This window comes from Entelurus aequoreus, linkage group LG06 (genome assembly GCF_033978785.1).
Source record: "Entelurus aequoreus isolate RoL-2023_Sb linkage group LG06, RoL_Eaeq_v1.1, whole genome shotgun sequence".
NCBI lineage: Eukaryota > Metazoa > Chordata > Actinopteri > Syngnathiformes > Syngnathidae > Entelurus > Entelurus aequoreus.
In genome coordinates this window covers 68455764-68475298 of record NC_084736.1, presented here as the reverse complement: position 1 = coordinate 68475298, position 19535 = coordinate 68455764, and the positions used below count along the sequence as shown (strand labels likewise).

Below are 19535 nucleotides of genomic sequence, written 5' to 3'. Positions count from 1 at the left end.
ATGTGACTCAGATCCTGGGTGGGGAGGCCTACGTCTCCTGCTCAGTGGTACTACCTGCCCTCTGCCACTTACACCGTGTAATGGAAACTTCTGATGAGGACCCTGCATACATGATTAGATTTAAGACCAAATTCAAAGACGACCTAGGCTCCCGCCAAGAACACACCAACAATGCATGGCTCAAGATTGCAACCGCACTGGACCCACGTTTTAAGGACTTGAAAAGTGTGCCCAAGGCAGACAGAGAGGAGGTGTGGACCAAACTTGGAGGCCTTCTGCGTGAATCACCTGGAAGACCTTCACACACTACTGAAGATGGGCCACCCAAGAAGAAAATGAACCTTCTTCTACAGCTGGGCTCAGATTCAGAATCAGATGAAGAGGTACAGCCTGACAGAGCCTTACACAGGTACAGAGCAGAGCCCACCATTGAAATGACGGACTGTCCCTTGCAGTGGTGGTCATCTCATGCAGGAGCCCATGACAAGCTGGCTCCGTTGGCTCGGAAATATCTAGCCACTCCTGCATCCTCAGTTCCCTGTGAAAGACTCTTCTCACTTGCCGGTCACATTGTGCAAAAGAAGCGGTCAGCTTTACTCTCAGAAAATGTGGACAAATTGGTTTGCCTCAGTAACTGGCTAAAGGATGAATAGAGAAGCGGGCCACATGTAATTGTGTAGGCCATGTTCTTTTGGTTTGATAAAAAAGAGAAATCTCTTTGTTTTTCCTTTGTTGAAGAGAAATGGCCAAGATGGCTAGTGTGTTACAGAAGGAGACACCATCCTATTTTGTTTTACTATTTCAGTTTCATTTAAATAAGAGACGCCATCCTATTTTGTTTTCCTATTTTGACGAGGAAATGTCATTGTAAAAAACAGGATGTTATTAAAATAAACATGCATACATATGTTAAATGCACATGTCTTCTGTCATTTATCTTTCAATTCCCACAAAAATATACAGTTAATGGCATATTTTGGACATAGTTCGAATGGTGATTAATCATGATTAATTAATTTTTAAGCTGTGATTAATCTGATTAAAAATTTTAATCATTTGACAGCCCTAATATATATATATATATATATATATATATATATATATATATATATATATATATATATATACATGACATACTTGAATTTCAGCGAATTCTAGCTATAAATATACTCCTCCCCCCTTATCCCCGCCCCCTGGCCCCGCCCACGCCGACCACCTCAAACCCCCCCCCCCAATCTCCCGAATTTGGAGGTCTCAAGGTTGGCAAGTATAATTACCGTATTTTCCGGACTATAGAGCGCACCTGCATATAAGCCGCACCCATTAAATTTTAGTAATAAATAACATTTCACATATAAACTGCACCAGACTATAAGTCGCAGATATACCGTATTTTTCGGACTATAAGTCTCTCCTGAGTATAAGTCGCACCTCCGGCCAAACTATGAAAAAAACTGCGACTTATAGTCCGAAAAATTCGGTATACGTTGTGAAATTAGTGATATGCAGAAAGATTTTGTAAAAGTTCATTTACATACCTAAATTGTTTGCAAATGGTGTCTGTAACACGGCAGTAAAACGGCTGATCAAACAAAAACGAAGTCATTGTCATGGACCCACTAGCTTTGGAAACTAACTCCACAGTGACGTTTTGGTGACTTTACTGAGGAATTTGTGAAACTAAAACAACACAAAAAGAATGCCGTTGTAAGTTAGTAACACTAACATAGACACTTGTAAATGTTTTAGCATATTAGCTAATGCTAACGACGCTAGCTTTATTACATAAGGTTAGCATGCACACATATGCATGAAAACACTCCTATAGACATCACACATGGGACGCTTTAGTAAGTATGAATTTTTTTAGTTATATTGTAAAACTTACAAGCGTTGCTTGGAGTGATGAATGAAGTAACCATACTTGTAGAAACGCTATGGACAATTAGAAGACAGAACGGCACTTGTATTTACGGTTGAAAGCACTAAACAGAAGAAAATACTGTAGAGGTTCAACCTGCAGCACCTGCAGTGAGCGAACTCGTGCAAAAGATGGCGCCATAGCACCAAAAATAACACACCTTTTCAGTGTCTGTTGCACAAACAATAACTATTTGTTAAATTTATTGCCACCGTTTTATAAGCCGCAGGGCTCAAAGCTTAGGAAAAAGTAGTGTCTTATAGTCCAGAATTTACAGTATGCATGGTATACATCATGTCGAGATGTGTTTCTAATATTTTGACCCTCTTATTTAGCTTAATGAGCCAAACCCAAATACTAGAAAAGCCCTCTCAGTAAAATGCAGTGTGACTTACCAGTAAAGTTTGGAGCGCTCTACTAAGGCGTAAGTATCTCTGTCCTCAATCACCACCTTGCAACTGAGACACACAAAGCACTCGGGGTGATACTTGTGCTCACCGGCCACCTGAAACCACACAGACAATTTTTTTTGAGTACTGTGTTTTTCCCCCTGACTTAACGAAGGAGGGGTGTTTCTTTGCGTGTTGCTAGCTTCCCTCCCCCCGCCATCAGCTCTGACACAGGAGCAACACCTGCTTCAATCATAGCCAGTCTGGAATCTGCTATGATGTCACCTCCACGCTGTCTACTTTTCAACCACCTGAAAGCCATCAGTCACATGCTGCCCTTTTGTTCACTTTGATGTATTTTTGGCAGGGCTGCTTTGCTCTCTCATGCGAGATGAACTAATGCGTCTGTCCAGTGTTCACTTCCAAAGAATGATCGTCATCGTCATCACGAAGTTGCACACTTTTCAAAAGTACTGCTTTCATGTCTGATTATAAAAAATGGATCTGCCCATCTGCCATGGTATGGGAGGCACCTGCATTTGAGCTTAAGGAAAAATACAGAAACGGCATGGGGGGAAAAAGTCACGCGTAATTGTGCATAAAGAAAATGATCTCAAAAGACTAACCGCACAGCAATCTATTAATAATTGATGGGTGGAACTTAAAACACACTTCAAGTGTGTTTAACAACCTCAACATGAGAGTCACTACCTGAATTTACCAATGGAAAAATAATCAATACATTGTTTTAACGAGGGATGTGGCAATCGATCGGCCACCAATCAGTACCGGCTGATTTTTGTGAAAAAGTATTTGACCGGCACCTGCTGATTAATCCTTTTCAAGCCCATCACCTCTGACTTTATTTATTTTTGGTCACTCAACTGACAGAGGCGGTTAGCAGCTTAGTTCATTATCAAGTGCCCTTATCACTGGAGAATTAAGTTGAACATGCTACACACAGTAAGAGCAAGCCAGGAGCAAACATTCTATTCAAATCACTACGCTATCTTAAAACACAAGAAATAAGTGATTCGAGAAGTCTCGATTTTTATTTATTTTTTCTTATAATTAGGTCTGTCAAAATTAACGAGTTAACTCGTGTGACTAATCACAAAATTGCATATCGCATTAACCATGAACACACTTAGATTAATCATGCAATTTATTTTGACCGAGCAAGCTCTTTTACTCTAACACAGGGCTCAGCAACCCGCGGCCCTCGAGCCGCATGTGGCTCTTTAGTGCCACCCTAGTGGGTCCCTGTAGCATTTTTAAAAAAGGATTGAAAATGGAAAAAGATGGGGGAAAAAATAATTTTTTTGTTTTAGTATGTTTTTTGTTTGAGGACAAACATGACACAAACCTTCACAATTGTTAGAAAGCCCACTGTTTAATGTTTGTGTGTATGCTTCACTGATGACAGTATTTGGTTAACATCGTTTTGTCCTACTAATTTTGGCGGTTCTTGAACTCACTATAGTGTGGACTGTGACGCAACCGTTTGTTTACATGTAAAATCTCCCACTCCTTCTTTGTCTTTTTTTGTCCACCAAACGGTTTATGCTGTGTGTGAATGCACAAAAGTACGCTTTGTTGATGTTATTGACTTGTTGGGAGTGCTAATCAGGCCTATTTGGTCAGTGCATGACTGCAAGCTAATCAATGGTAACATGCTATTGAGGCTAGCTGTATGTACATATTGCATCATTATGCCTCATTTGTAGGTATATGTGATGTCCTTTAATTTTATTCTCTTTGTATAAAATTTAGTTTTGCATGTCTCATGACACATTATCTGTATGTGATATTGGCGGCATTTCTGATAGTTGTGTGCCATGTTGTTCCAGACCACAGCAAAAATTACCTAGCCTGCCAAAGATCGTAATAAATCTATTAAAAGAAGACAGTCAGCCGTTTTCTTTAAAAGCCTACTGAAACCCACTACTACCGACCACGCAGTCTGATAGTTTATTTATCAATGATGAAATCTTAACATTGCAACACATGCCAATACGGCCGGGTTAACTTATAAATTGCAATTTTAAATTTCCCGCCACACTTCCGGTTGAAAACGTCTAGATATGATGACGTATGCGCGTGACAGAATCAGTTGATGCGTAAGTATTGGTACCCCATTGAATACAATACAAAAAAGCTCTGTTTTCATTTCAAAATTCCACAGTATTCTGGACATCTGTGTTGGTGAATCTTTTGCAATTTGTTTAATGAACAATGGAGACTGCAAAGAAGAAAGTTGTAGGTGGGATCGGTGTATTAGCGCCGGACTACAGCAACACAACCAGGAAGACAGAGATGGATAGCAGACGCGTTAGCCGGCGAACTCACCTTAACTTCCTCCGTCTCGCCGACCGCATCTGTGATCGGGTGAAGTCCTTCGTCGCACCGTCGATCGCTGGAACGCAGGTGAGCACGGGTGTTGATGAGCAGATGAGGGCTGTCTGGCGTAGGTGGATAGCTAATGTTTTTAGCATAGCTCTGTGATGTCTGGTTGCTAAGTTAGCTTCAATAGCGTCGTTAGCAACAGCATTGTTAACCTTCGCCAGGCTGGAAAGCATTAACCGTGTATTTACATGTCCCTGGTTTAATAGTATTGTTGATCTTCTGTCTATCCTTCCAGTCAGGGATTTATTTATTTTGTTTCTATATGCAGTTAAGCACAATGCTATCACGTTAGCTCCGTAGCTAAAGTGTTTCGTCGATGTATTGTCGTGGAGATAAAAGTCACTGTGAATGCCCATTTCACGTTCTCGACTCTGATTTTCAAGAGGATATAGTATCCGAGGTGGTTTAAAATACAAATCCGTGATCCACAATAGAAAAAGGAGAGAGTGTGGAATCCAATGAGCCAGCTTGTACCTAAGTTACGGTCAGAGCGAAAAAAGATATGTCTTGTACTGCATTCTAGTACTTCACTCAAACGTTCCTCATCCACGAATCTTTCATCCTCGCTCAAATTAATGGGGTAATCGTCGCTTTCTCGGTCCGAATCGCTCTAGCTGCGTTGAAAACAATAGGAAAATGTGAGGAGCCTTTCAATTGACTACGTCACGCTACTTCCGGTAGGGACAAGGCTTTTTTTAATCAGATACCAAAAGTTGCGATCTTTATCGTCGTTGTTCTCTACTAAATCCTTTCAGCAAAAATATGGCAATATCGCGAAATGATCAAGTATAACACATAGAATGGATCTGCTATCCCCGTTTATATAAAAAAATTTCATTTCAGTAGGCCTTTAACTTGGACACACACATCTATACCTTTAGCCATTAAAAGCCAGTAATTTCCAGGAGTTATCTCACCTTCTGAGTAGCTTCTGATTTACTAATAGTTTCTAATGTTGTAAAAATGCGTAGAATAAATATTACATTTAAACATTTCTGTCAACGAAGATTTGCTTCAGCCTACGACAAATAGTCATTTTGATAGTAGGCTATTATAGCTTATATAAACACTTACGTCATGTGTTGCCTTCATTATAAGACTTGCATACGGCTTGTCATTTTTTGCGGCTCCAGACGGATTCGTTTTTTGTATTTTTGGTCCAATATGGCTCTTTCCACATTTTGGGTTGCTGACCCCTGCCCTAACAGGTCAGTGATCAGATCAATGCATACGTCAGTATAAAAAATTGTGAGGAACCCCAACTAGTGTTCTCACTGGCAAATTTCACTCCATAATACAGCCTGGAAGAATTTTGGATAAAACAGTTACCAAGTTTTGTGCCAACAGATGACATGCTTTCAAAGAAAACATTTAAAACTTTCCTGGATGACATTCTGACAATAACATTGCATTTGTGTACAAATATTGGGGTCTTTTCTAAAGCAAATTTTACTTTTGCAAGTGATTAATAACCTGTCATTAATCATGAATAATACAAATTTCAAAATATGATTAATCTGAATAAAAAAATTGACATCCCTAATTATTTGTATTTTAATGTAGCGGTATAAAAATTCAGGAAATAAGGAGGACTTTGAGGGCAAAAACAAAAGGATTTAAATGAGTAGTAGACTGTAGTTTTTACTTTCATTTAGGTATTGAGCATTATTGACGTTATTGTAATAATTTTTTTTTTACATAACTAGAAAATACGGATTTACTGTAGTTTATATATTGTGCTGATATTGTTACATTGTTAATAGCACTCACCATAAATATATTGAATATAAGTGAGTTAATACATGTGATCAGTATTGGTATCGGTCAATTTCACTCATGGAAGACAGGCATCGGAACCGGCAGCATAAAACTTTGACCGAAACATCCCTAGTTTCAACATGCATGATGGAGAGAAGCTTTTCATTTCATTTATTTTTCATTCAAACCGTGTGTGCAGATATATCCCGTGGTTTTGGAAAATAAGTTACTTGATTTCAGAAGGGCTAAATTATCGAAAAAACTAAACATTTGGTTGGTTAGGTTTTATTGCTGAAACAACTAAAATTGGGGGTTGCCAAGACGTCATTAAAATCTAGATAATAGGATAATGGTTAATCATTCTCTTCTCGGAGGAAACATTGACCGATGAATGAACTGAGACCACTTGAGCCTTTGAACTGAATAGCTGGAGGAGTCAACAATTGAACTTCTGAGGCTTATAACATTGATAAGCAAGGTTTTAGTTAAATTAGATCACATGTCCTGATGAATCTAGGTTGTCTCTAGTGAAGGGACATCAAATGATTTTACTGATAGGTTACCAATTAAAACAGGTAGGGATTGCCAATACCAACGCTAAAACTCTGACAAAGTAATGGGATTGGGATCTAAATAAATATGCTACCAATTCAATCAACTCAAAAAACATACTTTGGTTTGTTACATAGAAATAGATGTATACAAAATAGAATCACATTAAAGACTAGACTATCAAAGTTAACGCATGTGATTATTTACAAAATAATATTACTTTAAATCATGTATAAATGCAGATAACCCCGAAATGTATTTTTACCACACATGCTCCTTTAACTCAACCGCAGAAAAGGCAGTGCTGGTTGCTGTACGGTCTGTGATCAGGTCAACGCATATGTCAGTGCAAAGATGAGGGACAAGACTCGGATTGGTGTGCTGGGTGGCAAATTTCGCTTCACAATACACCCTGTTGGAACTTTAGAGAAAACAATGGTAAATTGCATATACCTTGTATTGTGCACATTATATTGATTGATTGATTGAAACTTTTATTAGTAGATTGCACAGTACAGTACATATTCCGTACAATTGACCACTAAATGGTAACACCCGAATAAGTTTTTCAACTTGTTTAAGTCGGGGTCCACGTAAATCAATTAAATTGTTGTGTAGTAGTATACTGTAGCAAATTGGCAAACAGAGGAGGAGTTATGATGCTAACTTTAAGATGATAGTCTAATATGATAGTTGCAAGATGATAAAAGTTGGTTTGTCTTCATACTGTACTGTTACCAAGTTTTGAGCAAATAAATGACATGCATTCAAGTGCAACATTTCTATCAAATTTCTGTATGATAGCCTGACAATAAAATTGCATTAATGTCAGTATATTAGGGTATTTTACAAGCAATTAATTAACTGTGATTAATTACGATTAAACAAAAGTCAAAAGTGTGATTATTTGACTAAAAGATTAATTGTTCGACAGCACTCATTTAAGGATGCTTAGCCAGCAGACAAATGTAACTTTCTGGCCTATATACGTTGACTGGTCTTTATTGTTTACTAAAACTCTGACCTCATTTTACTATGCTTCTCCACTTACTGACACTAACCCCCAGCCCTTGTTTCTAGTCTGGGCTCTGGCGTAATTCCAAATGCGTCATTTGTGTGAATGTGTGTGTGCTAAGTTGACCGGGGGCAAGATAACCAGAAAACATTGTGTTGGAAGGACAAACTACCCACCGGCGCAGTGGGGTTTTGCTCTATTGGGGGGACAGAAAAGCAAGCCCAAATAAGCAACCACACGTTCAGAAACAAGACCCCAAAAAAACGCAATCGGGGTCTTTAGAAGCAAACAGGCCAAAAGTGGCTTATAATAAGCGGACTTGGCCTTGTTAGATGGCACGGAGAACACCAAGGCGAGCTGTGTTTGCTAGCTTTTGGTTTGTTAATGTGCGGCTCCAATACTTTGCGTTCGGCTAGATCAGTGGTTCTTAACCTGGGTTCGATCGAACCCTAGGGGTTTGGTGAGTCGGCTTCAGGAGGTCAAAACACACCCGACTCATTGTGTGAATAAAAACTTCTCCCTATCGGCGTATTATGGATGCCCCCAAACAATGTTCCCTCTAATTTTCCATCTGATTTGCAGGTGCGTAATTTGTTGTGGTTCATGCACGGTTCATTTTGTGCACCAGGAAAATAACATATAATTTGTCTTGAATTTGAAAAACAACAACATTATATTTTTCACTAAAGAAGGGTTCGGTGAATTCGCATATGTAACTGGTGGGGTTCGTTACCTCCAACAAGGTTAAGAACCACTGGGCTAGATGGATATGCTTCTGACTGTTTAAAAAAAAAATATGACTGCATTGTGCAGATGATACAGATACGGCTCCTAACAAGCAATATTGTCACGTTTCAATCCTGTCACGCTGCTATGCATTACTATAAACAATTCAATCTGAATAAGCAAAATATTACAAATCTTCTATAAAATGCAGAAGAAGGTGTTCCTGATAAAATCAAGATTCTGTAGCCCTTTCAAAACTATATTACATAATGTAGTTATTAGGGGTGTGGGAAAAAATCGATTCGAATTCGAATCGCGATTCTCACGTTGTACGATTCAGAATCGATTCTCATTTTTAAAAAAATTGATTTTTTTATTTTATTTATTTATTTAAATCATTATTATTTTTTTAAATCAATCAATCCAACAAATAATACACAGCAATACCATAACAATGCAATCCAATTCCAAAACCAAACCCGACCCAGCAACACTCAGAACTGCAATAAACAGAGCAATTGAGAGGAGACACAAACACAACACAGAACAAACCAAAAGTAGTGAAACAAAAATGAATAATATCAACAACCGTATCAATATTAGTTACAATTTCAACTTAGCCGTGATTAAAAATCCCTCATTGACATTATCATTAGACATTAATAAAAAATAAAAAAAAAGAACAATAGTGTCACAGTGGCTTACACTTGCATTGCATCTCATTAGCTGTCCAATATTTTCACAAAGATAAAATAAGTCATATTTTTGGTTCATTTAATAGTTAAAACAAATTTACATTATTGCAATCAGTTGATAAAACATTGTCCTTTACAATTATAAAAGCTTTTTACAAAAATCTACGGTACTACTCTGCTTGCATGTCAGCAGACTAGGGTAGATCCTGCTGAAATCCTATGTATTGAATGAATAGAGAATCCTTTTGAATCGGGAAAAATCGTTTTTGACTCGAGAATCGTGTTGAATTGAAAAAAAAAATCGATTTTGAATCGAATCGTGACCCCCAAGAATCAATATTGAATTGAATTGTGGGACACCCAAAGCTTCACAGCCCTAGTACGGTAGTTATGAACATATAATAGCAGAAATGACAGATATATTAGTTTTGAAAGATAGATTAGATAGCCTTTCTGCTGTAATATGACATTACACCAGCAGCAGAGACCTTGATATCAGAGTATTAACATTTTGTTATCAGTCCCCCATCATTAATTGTCTCATGGTGAAGAGGGGAGGATGAAGTACTGCACAAGTCTAAGGAGGAAAGATGGGGGCAGGTCAGGTCATTTCAAGGTTATTTTCTATCCATAGCTTTTGTGTGCTGGTTTTTGTCAGTCTATTTAAAACAACACTTACAAACTACAGTAATTAGAACAGCGGTGAGTCAGTGTTTGGAAATGACTCTTTGCTGCAGAGGAGGGATGACAATGATGTCAGCAACATGTGAGTATACTGTAATGACATCCAACACCTCTATTTGTAACTCCAGCAAGACAAACACATTTGGCATATATAGAGCAAAGATGGTCTTTCAGTGAAGTCTGGCTGATAAAGCAGGATGATCATACAACACCAAAAACTCAGAAAAAACTAAAACATTTAATTCTAGCTTTATGTTAGAAAAATAACATGGTAACTTGGGACTATGAATGAATGTTTGTGTTGAAATATTACAATACACAAAACCCCTGATATACCCTAATCAATGCCTTCTACCCTTTGCAGCTGAGTGAATAAACCCAGTGGCAGCATGTTAACGTGTTTGCCTCACAACCAAGAAGTTTCTGGTTAGTTGTGGACAGCTTGCAGCTAAGTGCAGCTTGCATGTTTTCCCCGAGCTTGTAGGGGTTTCCTCCAATATCCTAAACATTTCCAAAACATGCATGTTAGGTAATGGAATGATCTACTGTAAATGATGTATAGGTGCGAATGTAAATGTATGGTTGTTTGTGTACACGTGTACTGTGAATACCGTAAATAGGATAAGCGGTAGAAAATGAGTAAATTCAGAGTTAACTTTCTTTGGATAGCTTGCAAGCAGCGAAAAAAACTGTTACATGATAATCCTGCCTGTGGTCAAATCAACCCTGCCACCTCACTGTATGGGACTGAACATGATGTGGGCCCCAAAACTGGCTCCTCTGTGTACTTGAGTAGGTCAACTGTGGAGACCTTTTGTGCATTATGAGGCCTCAAGGGGGTTGGGGGGGTGGAACTAGTTTGCAAATGGGTTTGACGGCTGCCATGTTCAGCGCCATCCTATGTAAAAGTATCACCGGTCTGTAAACGTAATCACCACAAAAAGCACACACTCTTCTGCTTTTAAATGCATGTTAGCGTTCATCCGAAGTAGAGGGGAGAAACTGGAACACAGAGTGCTTTGACACGCTCTGTGGGCGTTCTGGTATCATCTAATTAGAGGGGGAAATTGTTGGCACTTGTTTGATGGTGGCAGAGTTGGCGATTGAAGGCCAGAACATTGGTCTCAACACATACTTGTACAGCAAAACACAAAAATCACCAGCAAAAAAAGCAAAGGGACTTCTTATCCACCACACCACTAATACAAACAAATCCAATTAAATGTTTTTCTTTTTTAGCATGACTGAATCGCTGTGTTGCTTTCAGCCATATCCAGTGACTTTGCCTATCGTTCACAATCCTTATGAAAGACATTATGATGGATGTATTTTTAAAAATGTATTCTAAATATTTAATACATTAGATCAAAGTCTGCTTACATTTGAGCCTATGAGCGCCCCTAAAAAACGTCCAAACACCATATAGTAATGGGAACATTTATAAAAACATTTACGTATTTTGATAATTTTAATCATACGCAGCGTATTATTTGAAAAACGCATCACAACGTTTGCTTCATCACTGATTATTACTCACTCCAGACTTCACGAGAGCCAACCAACATAATAAATCTTTACAAAGTATGATACAAGATCTGCTGTCATAAGGATGCCGACTGCTGGGATGTTCATATATTCCCATTTAGATGAAAAATGTCTCATAATCCTCCCAAAGAAACGGGGTGGGCGGGGGGCAAGCGCTTTTCGTGTTGTCTTTGCCAGATCCAAGTTCTATATGGCAGTCAAAGTGTCCCAAAATATTGGATTATCTCCTCAGCCATCTACTGTCCAGGTGAGATGCATGATTTATGATCTACAATAATCTTACAGGGAGCAAGGAAGCGAGGAAACAGCTGATCAGTCGATGATGTAAACATAGGGAGACACGAAAGTGATCACAGCGACCGGGCTGAATCACGGTGCCGCTATAAATAGTTTGTCTGCGTTAGGGCCTAAAATAATATCACTAATACCGTAATTTCCGGACTATAAGCCGCTACTTTTTCCCCTCGTTCTGGTCCCTGCGGCTTATACAAGGGTGCGGCTTATTTACGGCCTTTTCTTCTCCGACACAGACGAAGAGGATTTCGGTGGTTTTAGTACGCAGGAGGAAGACGATGACACAATGATTAAAGACTGACTTTTCATATACCGGTAGGCTGGTTATTTTGATAACGTACAGGCGAGCACTTTGTATTACTTTGCACCGTTGTATTATTTGTACTCTGCACGAATGCTGTTTGCCATGTCAAAGATGTGAAAGTTTGATTGAATGATTGAAAGATTTATTGTTAATAAATGGGACGCTTTGCGTTCCCAAACAGTCATCTCTGTCCCGACAATCCCTTCCGTGGTAGCAGGAACCCCTATATACTACGGTAATTACAAATCAAAACCCTGCGGCTTATAGTCGGGTGCGGCTTATATATGGAGCAATCTGTATTTTCCCCTAAATTTAGCTGGTGCGGCTTATAGTCAGGTGCGGCTTATAGTCCGGAAATTACGGTACTTGGTTAAAATTCAAGTCACGAAATGTAAATTGAGTATTGTTGGGGCTTTTTGAATGGTAATTTATCGGATTTTATGGGCGGAATAGTGGTGCTCCGCTGTCTGCTGACTTTTATTTACGTTTATTTAATACTTACAATGCATTAAAAAAAATAATCCGTCGTCATGTCTTTCATAATGTTTGTGAACGATAGATAGATAGATAGTACTTGATTATTTCATGAGAGTTCCCTCAGGAAAATTAAAATTCCAGCAGCAGTGTACAGAATAGGCAAAATTCCCAAAAAAAGTGCAAATTCCCTTTAACAGAATTATTTTTTTTTTAACTTAATACTAGATCCTACGTTTCCATTTTGTACCTTCTAATTGCATTGTCATAGGCCTCTTTTTTTTTAATGTTTTTAGCTTGCTTTCACTTAACTCAGCATGTGATAATCATGCTTTGAGTAAAATGGATGATAAAGCTGGGCGTGATTTGGGGTGTGGTTGTCAAACGACAAGCGCACCTGGGGCCGTACTTATCAAGCTTCTTAGAGTGCCATTTTACACTTAAGTCCTGAGAATTTGCGAAATGTAGTCCTACTCTCAAACTTAAGAATAAAAGCTTTTTATCAATGTTCTTAAGTCTAAGAATCACTCCTACTCTCCACGATATTTAAGAGACCTTCAGAGGTGTCTTAAGTGGTTAGGAGTTGCCAGCAGGGGATGGCACTGAGGCGAGAGAGACGTGCGCGAACGTTCAGGGAACGGAACAATGTTGGTTTTTTTTTGATGACGAGCAGCTGATCAAACGGTATCGTTTAGACAGAGCGGATATTATTTTTGTCACAGATTTAATACTTTTCGATTCCTTGTTGATTTCTGCATGTGTCTGCAGTGGGCTAGTATATATAGAGCCACCCACACCAGTTTCAAATTAGTTGCCTAATTAATGAATTGGAAAGAAAATGTTATGACAGTAGCGTATGTGTGTGGCCGTGAGGTGAGTGACGTCAGTGAGTGTGTGGGCGATAGAAGAGAGGGAGTGGTGGCGTGAGTGCCGGCGGGGACTAGTTTGTTTTGTATTATTTTGTAGTTTATTGTCAAAATATACACTCCCATTTTCCACTTAAATATTTCCAAGATATTTCTTTATTCTTAGACAACGGATTCCCTTCCGTGATTGGTCATTTCTATGGACACAGAAATGACGTCACCTAAAATTCTGAAGACGTGTTTCGAGAAGTTGGTACACTGACAGCCATTTAGGACCTGGAAATAGCGAGAACGACACAGAAATACGCTTTGTCCCCCCCCCCCGACCCTGTTTCTTCGTAAGGATTATGGTAAATTTTCACCTAATCGGAAATATATGAACATCCCAGCAGTTGGCATTCTAACGACAGCAGACATTGCACAGTAAGTGATGTTTTATTATGTTTGTTGGCTCTCATGAAGTCTGCAGTGAGTAATAATCAGTGATGAAGTGGGAAAAAAAAAAGCAAACGTTGTGATGTGTTTTTGAAATGAATGCATAGGCAAGCATAGGCTTAAAATGACCAAAACACGTAAATATAAAATGTTATTATTAAAGTGCCTGTTACTACATTACATATATACTTGCACCATATATAAAACCTCAATGGAGGTGTTTTGTTGTTTTTTAAAGACTTTATGGGCGGAATAGAGTGGCTCCCATAGTGCAGTTCCCCTTTAATGAACAAACCTATTTTTGTCTTTTATTATTAAATGCCTTTTTTGTGTATTTATAATTGCTCATCAACCAAACAAAAATATATTTAATCCAATAAGTCGAAGGAGTTTTTCAAAAGATATTGGATGAATTAAAAAAATTTGACACGCAACCCTAGGAAGAAATAGGCATCAAAAACAACGGCACATACGGTACATTCAAACAACCATTCACACTGACAGTCACCTATTGACAATTTTTAGAGTCTCCAATAACGTAACGTTCATTTTTATGAACTACAGTAGGAAACTTAACCACAGGGAGAACCTGCAAACGCCACACAGAGAGGTCCAAAACTTGATTCCTGCATGCTCACCACATTGTCACCGTGTTATATACCGTATGTTCATGCAGATGCCAGCTTGGATGTACTGTAAGTAAACATAGAGTGTAGCAGACTTACCATCGCAGGTCCGGTCATTAGCAGAGAACAACCGTGACACAGCTCTCCAAACTTCTCCCAGTAGTGTTTGCGGCAGTACAGCTTGCCGTCCTTCTCATAATACCAGTTAGTCAGGTGGTCACAGCACACGGAGCACCTGGGAGGACAAAAACAAGTTAAGTCAGATTGTTAGCCACATCTGACAGATGTCCAGTATGTTATAAAAAACAATGTTGGGAAATAGTTCATGAAACAACAAGTGAAAGAAACTGCTGCCACAGTGTTGGTTGATGAGATGCTGAAAAGATTTATAGCATGCAAGTGAATATGTCATCCTTGATAAAGGAAACTACAGTTTTTTTTGCGACAGAGCTTTCAGGTCAGTAAGGTCAGTGAAACAAACGGGTTGTTTATAGAGCACTTCCTTATCTGGGTCACGACATTAACCTTTTGGTCAAAGGTGTAAATCTTTTGTAATCTGGTATAAATCCAAGATAGGTACTACTGCTGTGTTGCCATCCAATGATTTTATTTAAGCAAACATTTATTGACGATTAATGACAGGTGTAGAAACATCAGAAAAATAAGGTGTAAATGATAAGATAGGCCGTGAATGTTCCTTGAACAAGACTTACTGGTTATACAAAACTAGCCAGCGGTTTTGGCTGCCAGAGTAAAATCAAGGACAGGCCGTTCTGATTAGTTAACAGAAAAGGCTTCAGTCAGGCTTTTCGAAGCAGTTTAGGCTCGGAATAGCTATAGAGGGTTCTTCAAATTATTTGTTTTAAAGTAGTGAAAGGCACTTCTCTTTTCACTACCTTTGTACCATTTGTAAACTTCTCTCTGACTTTCTATTTGTTCAACCCAATCGTAGGCAACCATTCCAAGCATGCAGTGTGACATGATGAGTCAGATTTAGAACTGATAGTGTTTTTCGGCATCCTTCCTTCCTTCCCTTGAAGTGGATCTTTCTTGGCAGCAGCCTTCCGTTCAGCCTTATGCATGTGGCTGCAGGTGTAGCTGGTCCAGCTTTGTTGATGCTGGCACTGATTCCAGATATATCAAAGAGCTTTTTGGCATAAGTTAAAACAGAGCTACTAACCACCACATTAAGTAGATAAAGGAGTCTGTAAGTGTCCGTGGCTGTGTTTTATGACAAATAATGTGGGAGAAAAAAATCTGCTCCTTTTGCGCTGCAGCAAATCGTAAGAATCCACAGAAGGCCTGTGTGATCAGTCGGATTAATTTTGAAAGTCAAGAGGAGAAGCAATGATCCTGAATTGCATGTGAATTTGCAACTGCCTCTGTCAAAGTGTTACTTTGATCGCAGTGGCTCCTTATGGGCAAGCCTGGACAGTGTTTGTTTTTCTTATGTTAAGACTCGCGTCATTACTAATGGAGTTGGTGCTTTGTCACAGAATTTAAAAAAATCTGAGGTTTACGTTAAGACATTGTGTTAAAAACACGGACTTCTAACTTCTATTTTCATTTACTAGGGACGTAATGGTATTGTAAATACCGCGGTATTGTCGCTTCAAACTTTTTCACAATAACACCGTTGCATGCGACGATATCAAACAAGAACCTGGAGTACTTAGGTCTGAGAAGTAAACTAAATCTCCCATGATACCCTGCGCAGGGCGGGCGAGCAGAGCGGATCTTTATTGGAACTAAATCAGAAGTACGGACGCTGGTGTTGGTACTGGTATCAAAATGTATTTCGATATTTTTCAAAATAAAGGAGACCACATAAAAAGTCACTGTTGGCTTTATTTTAACAAAAATCTTATGATACAATAAACATACGTTTCTTACTGCACTCATAGAACAATTTTAGAACACTGAAATAAAATTTCATTAAATAACATAGTGAACACACTGGACAACTTGTCTTTTAGTAGCAAGTGGGCAAACAGGCTACAAAGGCTCTTAATTTGAATGCTGACGTATGCAGTAACATATTGTGTCATTTCCGATTATTTTGTCCAAATTATGAGGGACAAGCATTAGAAAATGGATGGATGGATTATTAATCTACTTGTTCATTTACTGTTAATATCATCTTACTTTCTGTTTTAACATGTTCTATCTACACCTCTGTTAAAACGTAATAAGCCCTTGGTCATAATTAAAGTTCTTCTGTGTAGATTATGTGATAATAAAAAACTTTAACTTATTACTCGTCCTACAAGGATGATACTTTTAAGAATCATGGTGGCGAGGATTAGTTTCTGTTTATTTCGAACATGTATACATTGTCGTCAGCATGTTACATCACATTTTACACATTTCCATTTCTCATTACAACACGTCCGAAAAGAAGTAGGAAGAAGCAAATCTTATTTAATCCTACCCCTTTCGACTTCAAAACAACTTCTAATACATGTAACTTTAACTGTTTAAATCAATGCATTCTGGTACCACGATCCACAATTGATTTCCACATACTGATATACTAAAGGTTTTAAGTGTTGCACGTGCATACAAGTGTTTTAAGATTTTTCTCTAAGGTATATTTCTCCTCTTTTGTTGAGAAGAATTGTTGTACATTCATGGGGAGCAGGTTATAGTTTTCTTTGTGCATAATTGTAGCTGTTTGCAAATGCACCAAGTCCTTGAATTTTACCATTTTGGATTCGATAAATAAAGTGTTTATATGTTTTCTGTATCCAACATTATGTATTATTCTAACTGACCTTTTTTGTAACAGAGTGAGTGAATGAAATCTACTTTTGTAGTTGTTTCCCCATATTTCTGCCCAATAACTCAGATAAGGTAACACTAGCAATCAGTAAAGAATAAGGATTGTTTTTTTGTCCAGTACATATTTTGCTTTGTTCATTAGTGAAATATTTCTTGCTACTTTATGTTGTATATTTTTACATGAGATTTCTCGCTCATTCTATAATCTATTACTCAAAAAAAATATTTATTTTACTCTTCAAATGCCTATTCCATCTATTTGTATTTTTGTGTTTGACTTTCTCTTCTACTGTTACTGGATAGCATTCTTTTAGTTTTACTGAGATTCAAAGATAGTCTGTTTTTGTCAAACCATCTTTTTAATTTGTTCATTTCTTCTGTTAACATTTGTATAAGCTTCTGTGTGTTTTCTTCAGAACAAAAAGCAGTTAGGTTGTCTGCAAATAATACTAACTTTAAATATTATCTTACTTTACAAATATCGTTTATATAGAGATTACAATTTTTTGGTCCCAGTATTGATCCCTGTGGTACGCACCAGGATACATATAGCTCTGTTGATGTATGTCAATCTAACTTCACAAATTGCTTCCTGTTAGTTAAGTAGCTCTTTATCCAGTTGAAGACAAATCTTCTGATGCCATACCTTTCAACTTTGTTGATTAAAATATTATGATTAATTGTGTCAAATACTTTTCTTAAATCCATAAATATTGATGCTGTACACTGTCTATCAGCTATTGCATTGGTAATTTACTCTGTTATCTTGATTAATACCAACAATGTTGAAATGTTCAGAATCCATAATAATAATAATAATAATAACAATAATAACTCAAAGCGCTCACAGAGAAGTGAGAACTCATCATTCATTCACTCCACATTCACACTTAGGTGGTAGTAAGCTATATTTGTAGCCACAGCTGCCCTAGGGTAGACTGACGGAAGCGTATTTATTCTATGTGAGTATTTCATGGTCCAATCTGTGGTTGAATAATTTTTCAATTACTTAAAACAAGTGTGGCAGTAAAGAAACAGGTCTGTAATTTGTAAATTGTTTAGTGATTTTGAAGTAGATAAAACACGGTGGAGGAACTTTAGGGACGGCGTGGCAAAGTTGGTAGAGTGGCTGTGCCAGCAATCGGAGTGTTGCTGGTTACTGGGGTTCAATTCCCACCTTCTACCTTCCTAGTCACGTCCGTTGTGTCCTTGGGCAAGACACTTCACCCTTTGCCTCTGATGGCTGCTGGTTAGCGCCTTGCATGGCAGCTCCCGCCATCAGTGTGTGAATGGGTAAATGTGGAAATACTGTCAAAGCGCTTTGAGTACCTTGAAGGTAGAAAAGCGCTATACAAGTACAACCCATTTATCATTTATTTATTTATAACTGCTAGGACTCTGCAGTGCATTACTTTACCTTTATCATTAGGTTCGAAGCCAAAATCTCCAATAGATATATCACCACCGCATTCTAATTAGCTAACCAAATGGTCAACTCTTTTTTAACTGTTCATATAAGACATGATGATTTTATTTAATGACAAATTACCAAAAAAATAACAAATATAATGACCGCACTGTTTGAGTGGAGATCTGCTTTGTAAATAAAGTACTACTCAAATGTTGCCGGTCAGATCAATAAAACACAAACATTTGTCAAAGTAGCTCTCGTAGTGATGAAAGTTAGAGAACCTGGGGTGCTGGATTTTAACAAGCCTTTCAAGTTGGGAAGAACACGTTGTTCGAAATAATTTATGATCAGCTAAGAGTCAAAGTGATGTTGTTTTTTTTGAGACATTTCACTACCACAATTGGTGAAAACTTCCATGATAGTTATTGTGTAATCCTGCTAAGGGAAGTGCAGTGAAAACACCTCCTAGGTGAAGACAATTTCCAGAAAAAAAACCCTATAATTATCATCCATTACGTTGGTATTCTACAACACGAGGATAGAGCCAAAAAAGGTCCTTGTCTCCATAATGATAACCAGAGGGGCGTTCAAAACAAACTCAGGTGGTTCTATAATGAACAATGTAATGGTCTGGCCTGCACAAACACTGCAAA

The 19535-nt window shown here is 38.1% G+C and overlaps 1 protein-coding gene across 1 annotated transcript in view; it reads right to left on the bottom strand.

Moving 5' to 3' along the window:
- Positions 1 to 19535, bottom strand: part of limk2 (LIM domain kinase 2) — a 59561-nt gene that overhangs the window by 23419 nt on the left and 16607 nt on the right. The window contains exons 3-4 of the mRNA XM_062051312.1: positions 14790 to 14925; positions 2317 to 2426 (exon numbers count right to left, since the gene is read on the bottom strand). Coding sequence (XP_061907296.1) covers positions 2317 to 2426; positions 14790 to 14925 — 246 coding nt within the window. The remainder of the gene's footprint in view (positions 1 to 2316; positions 2427 to 14789; positions 14926 to 19535) is intronic.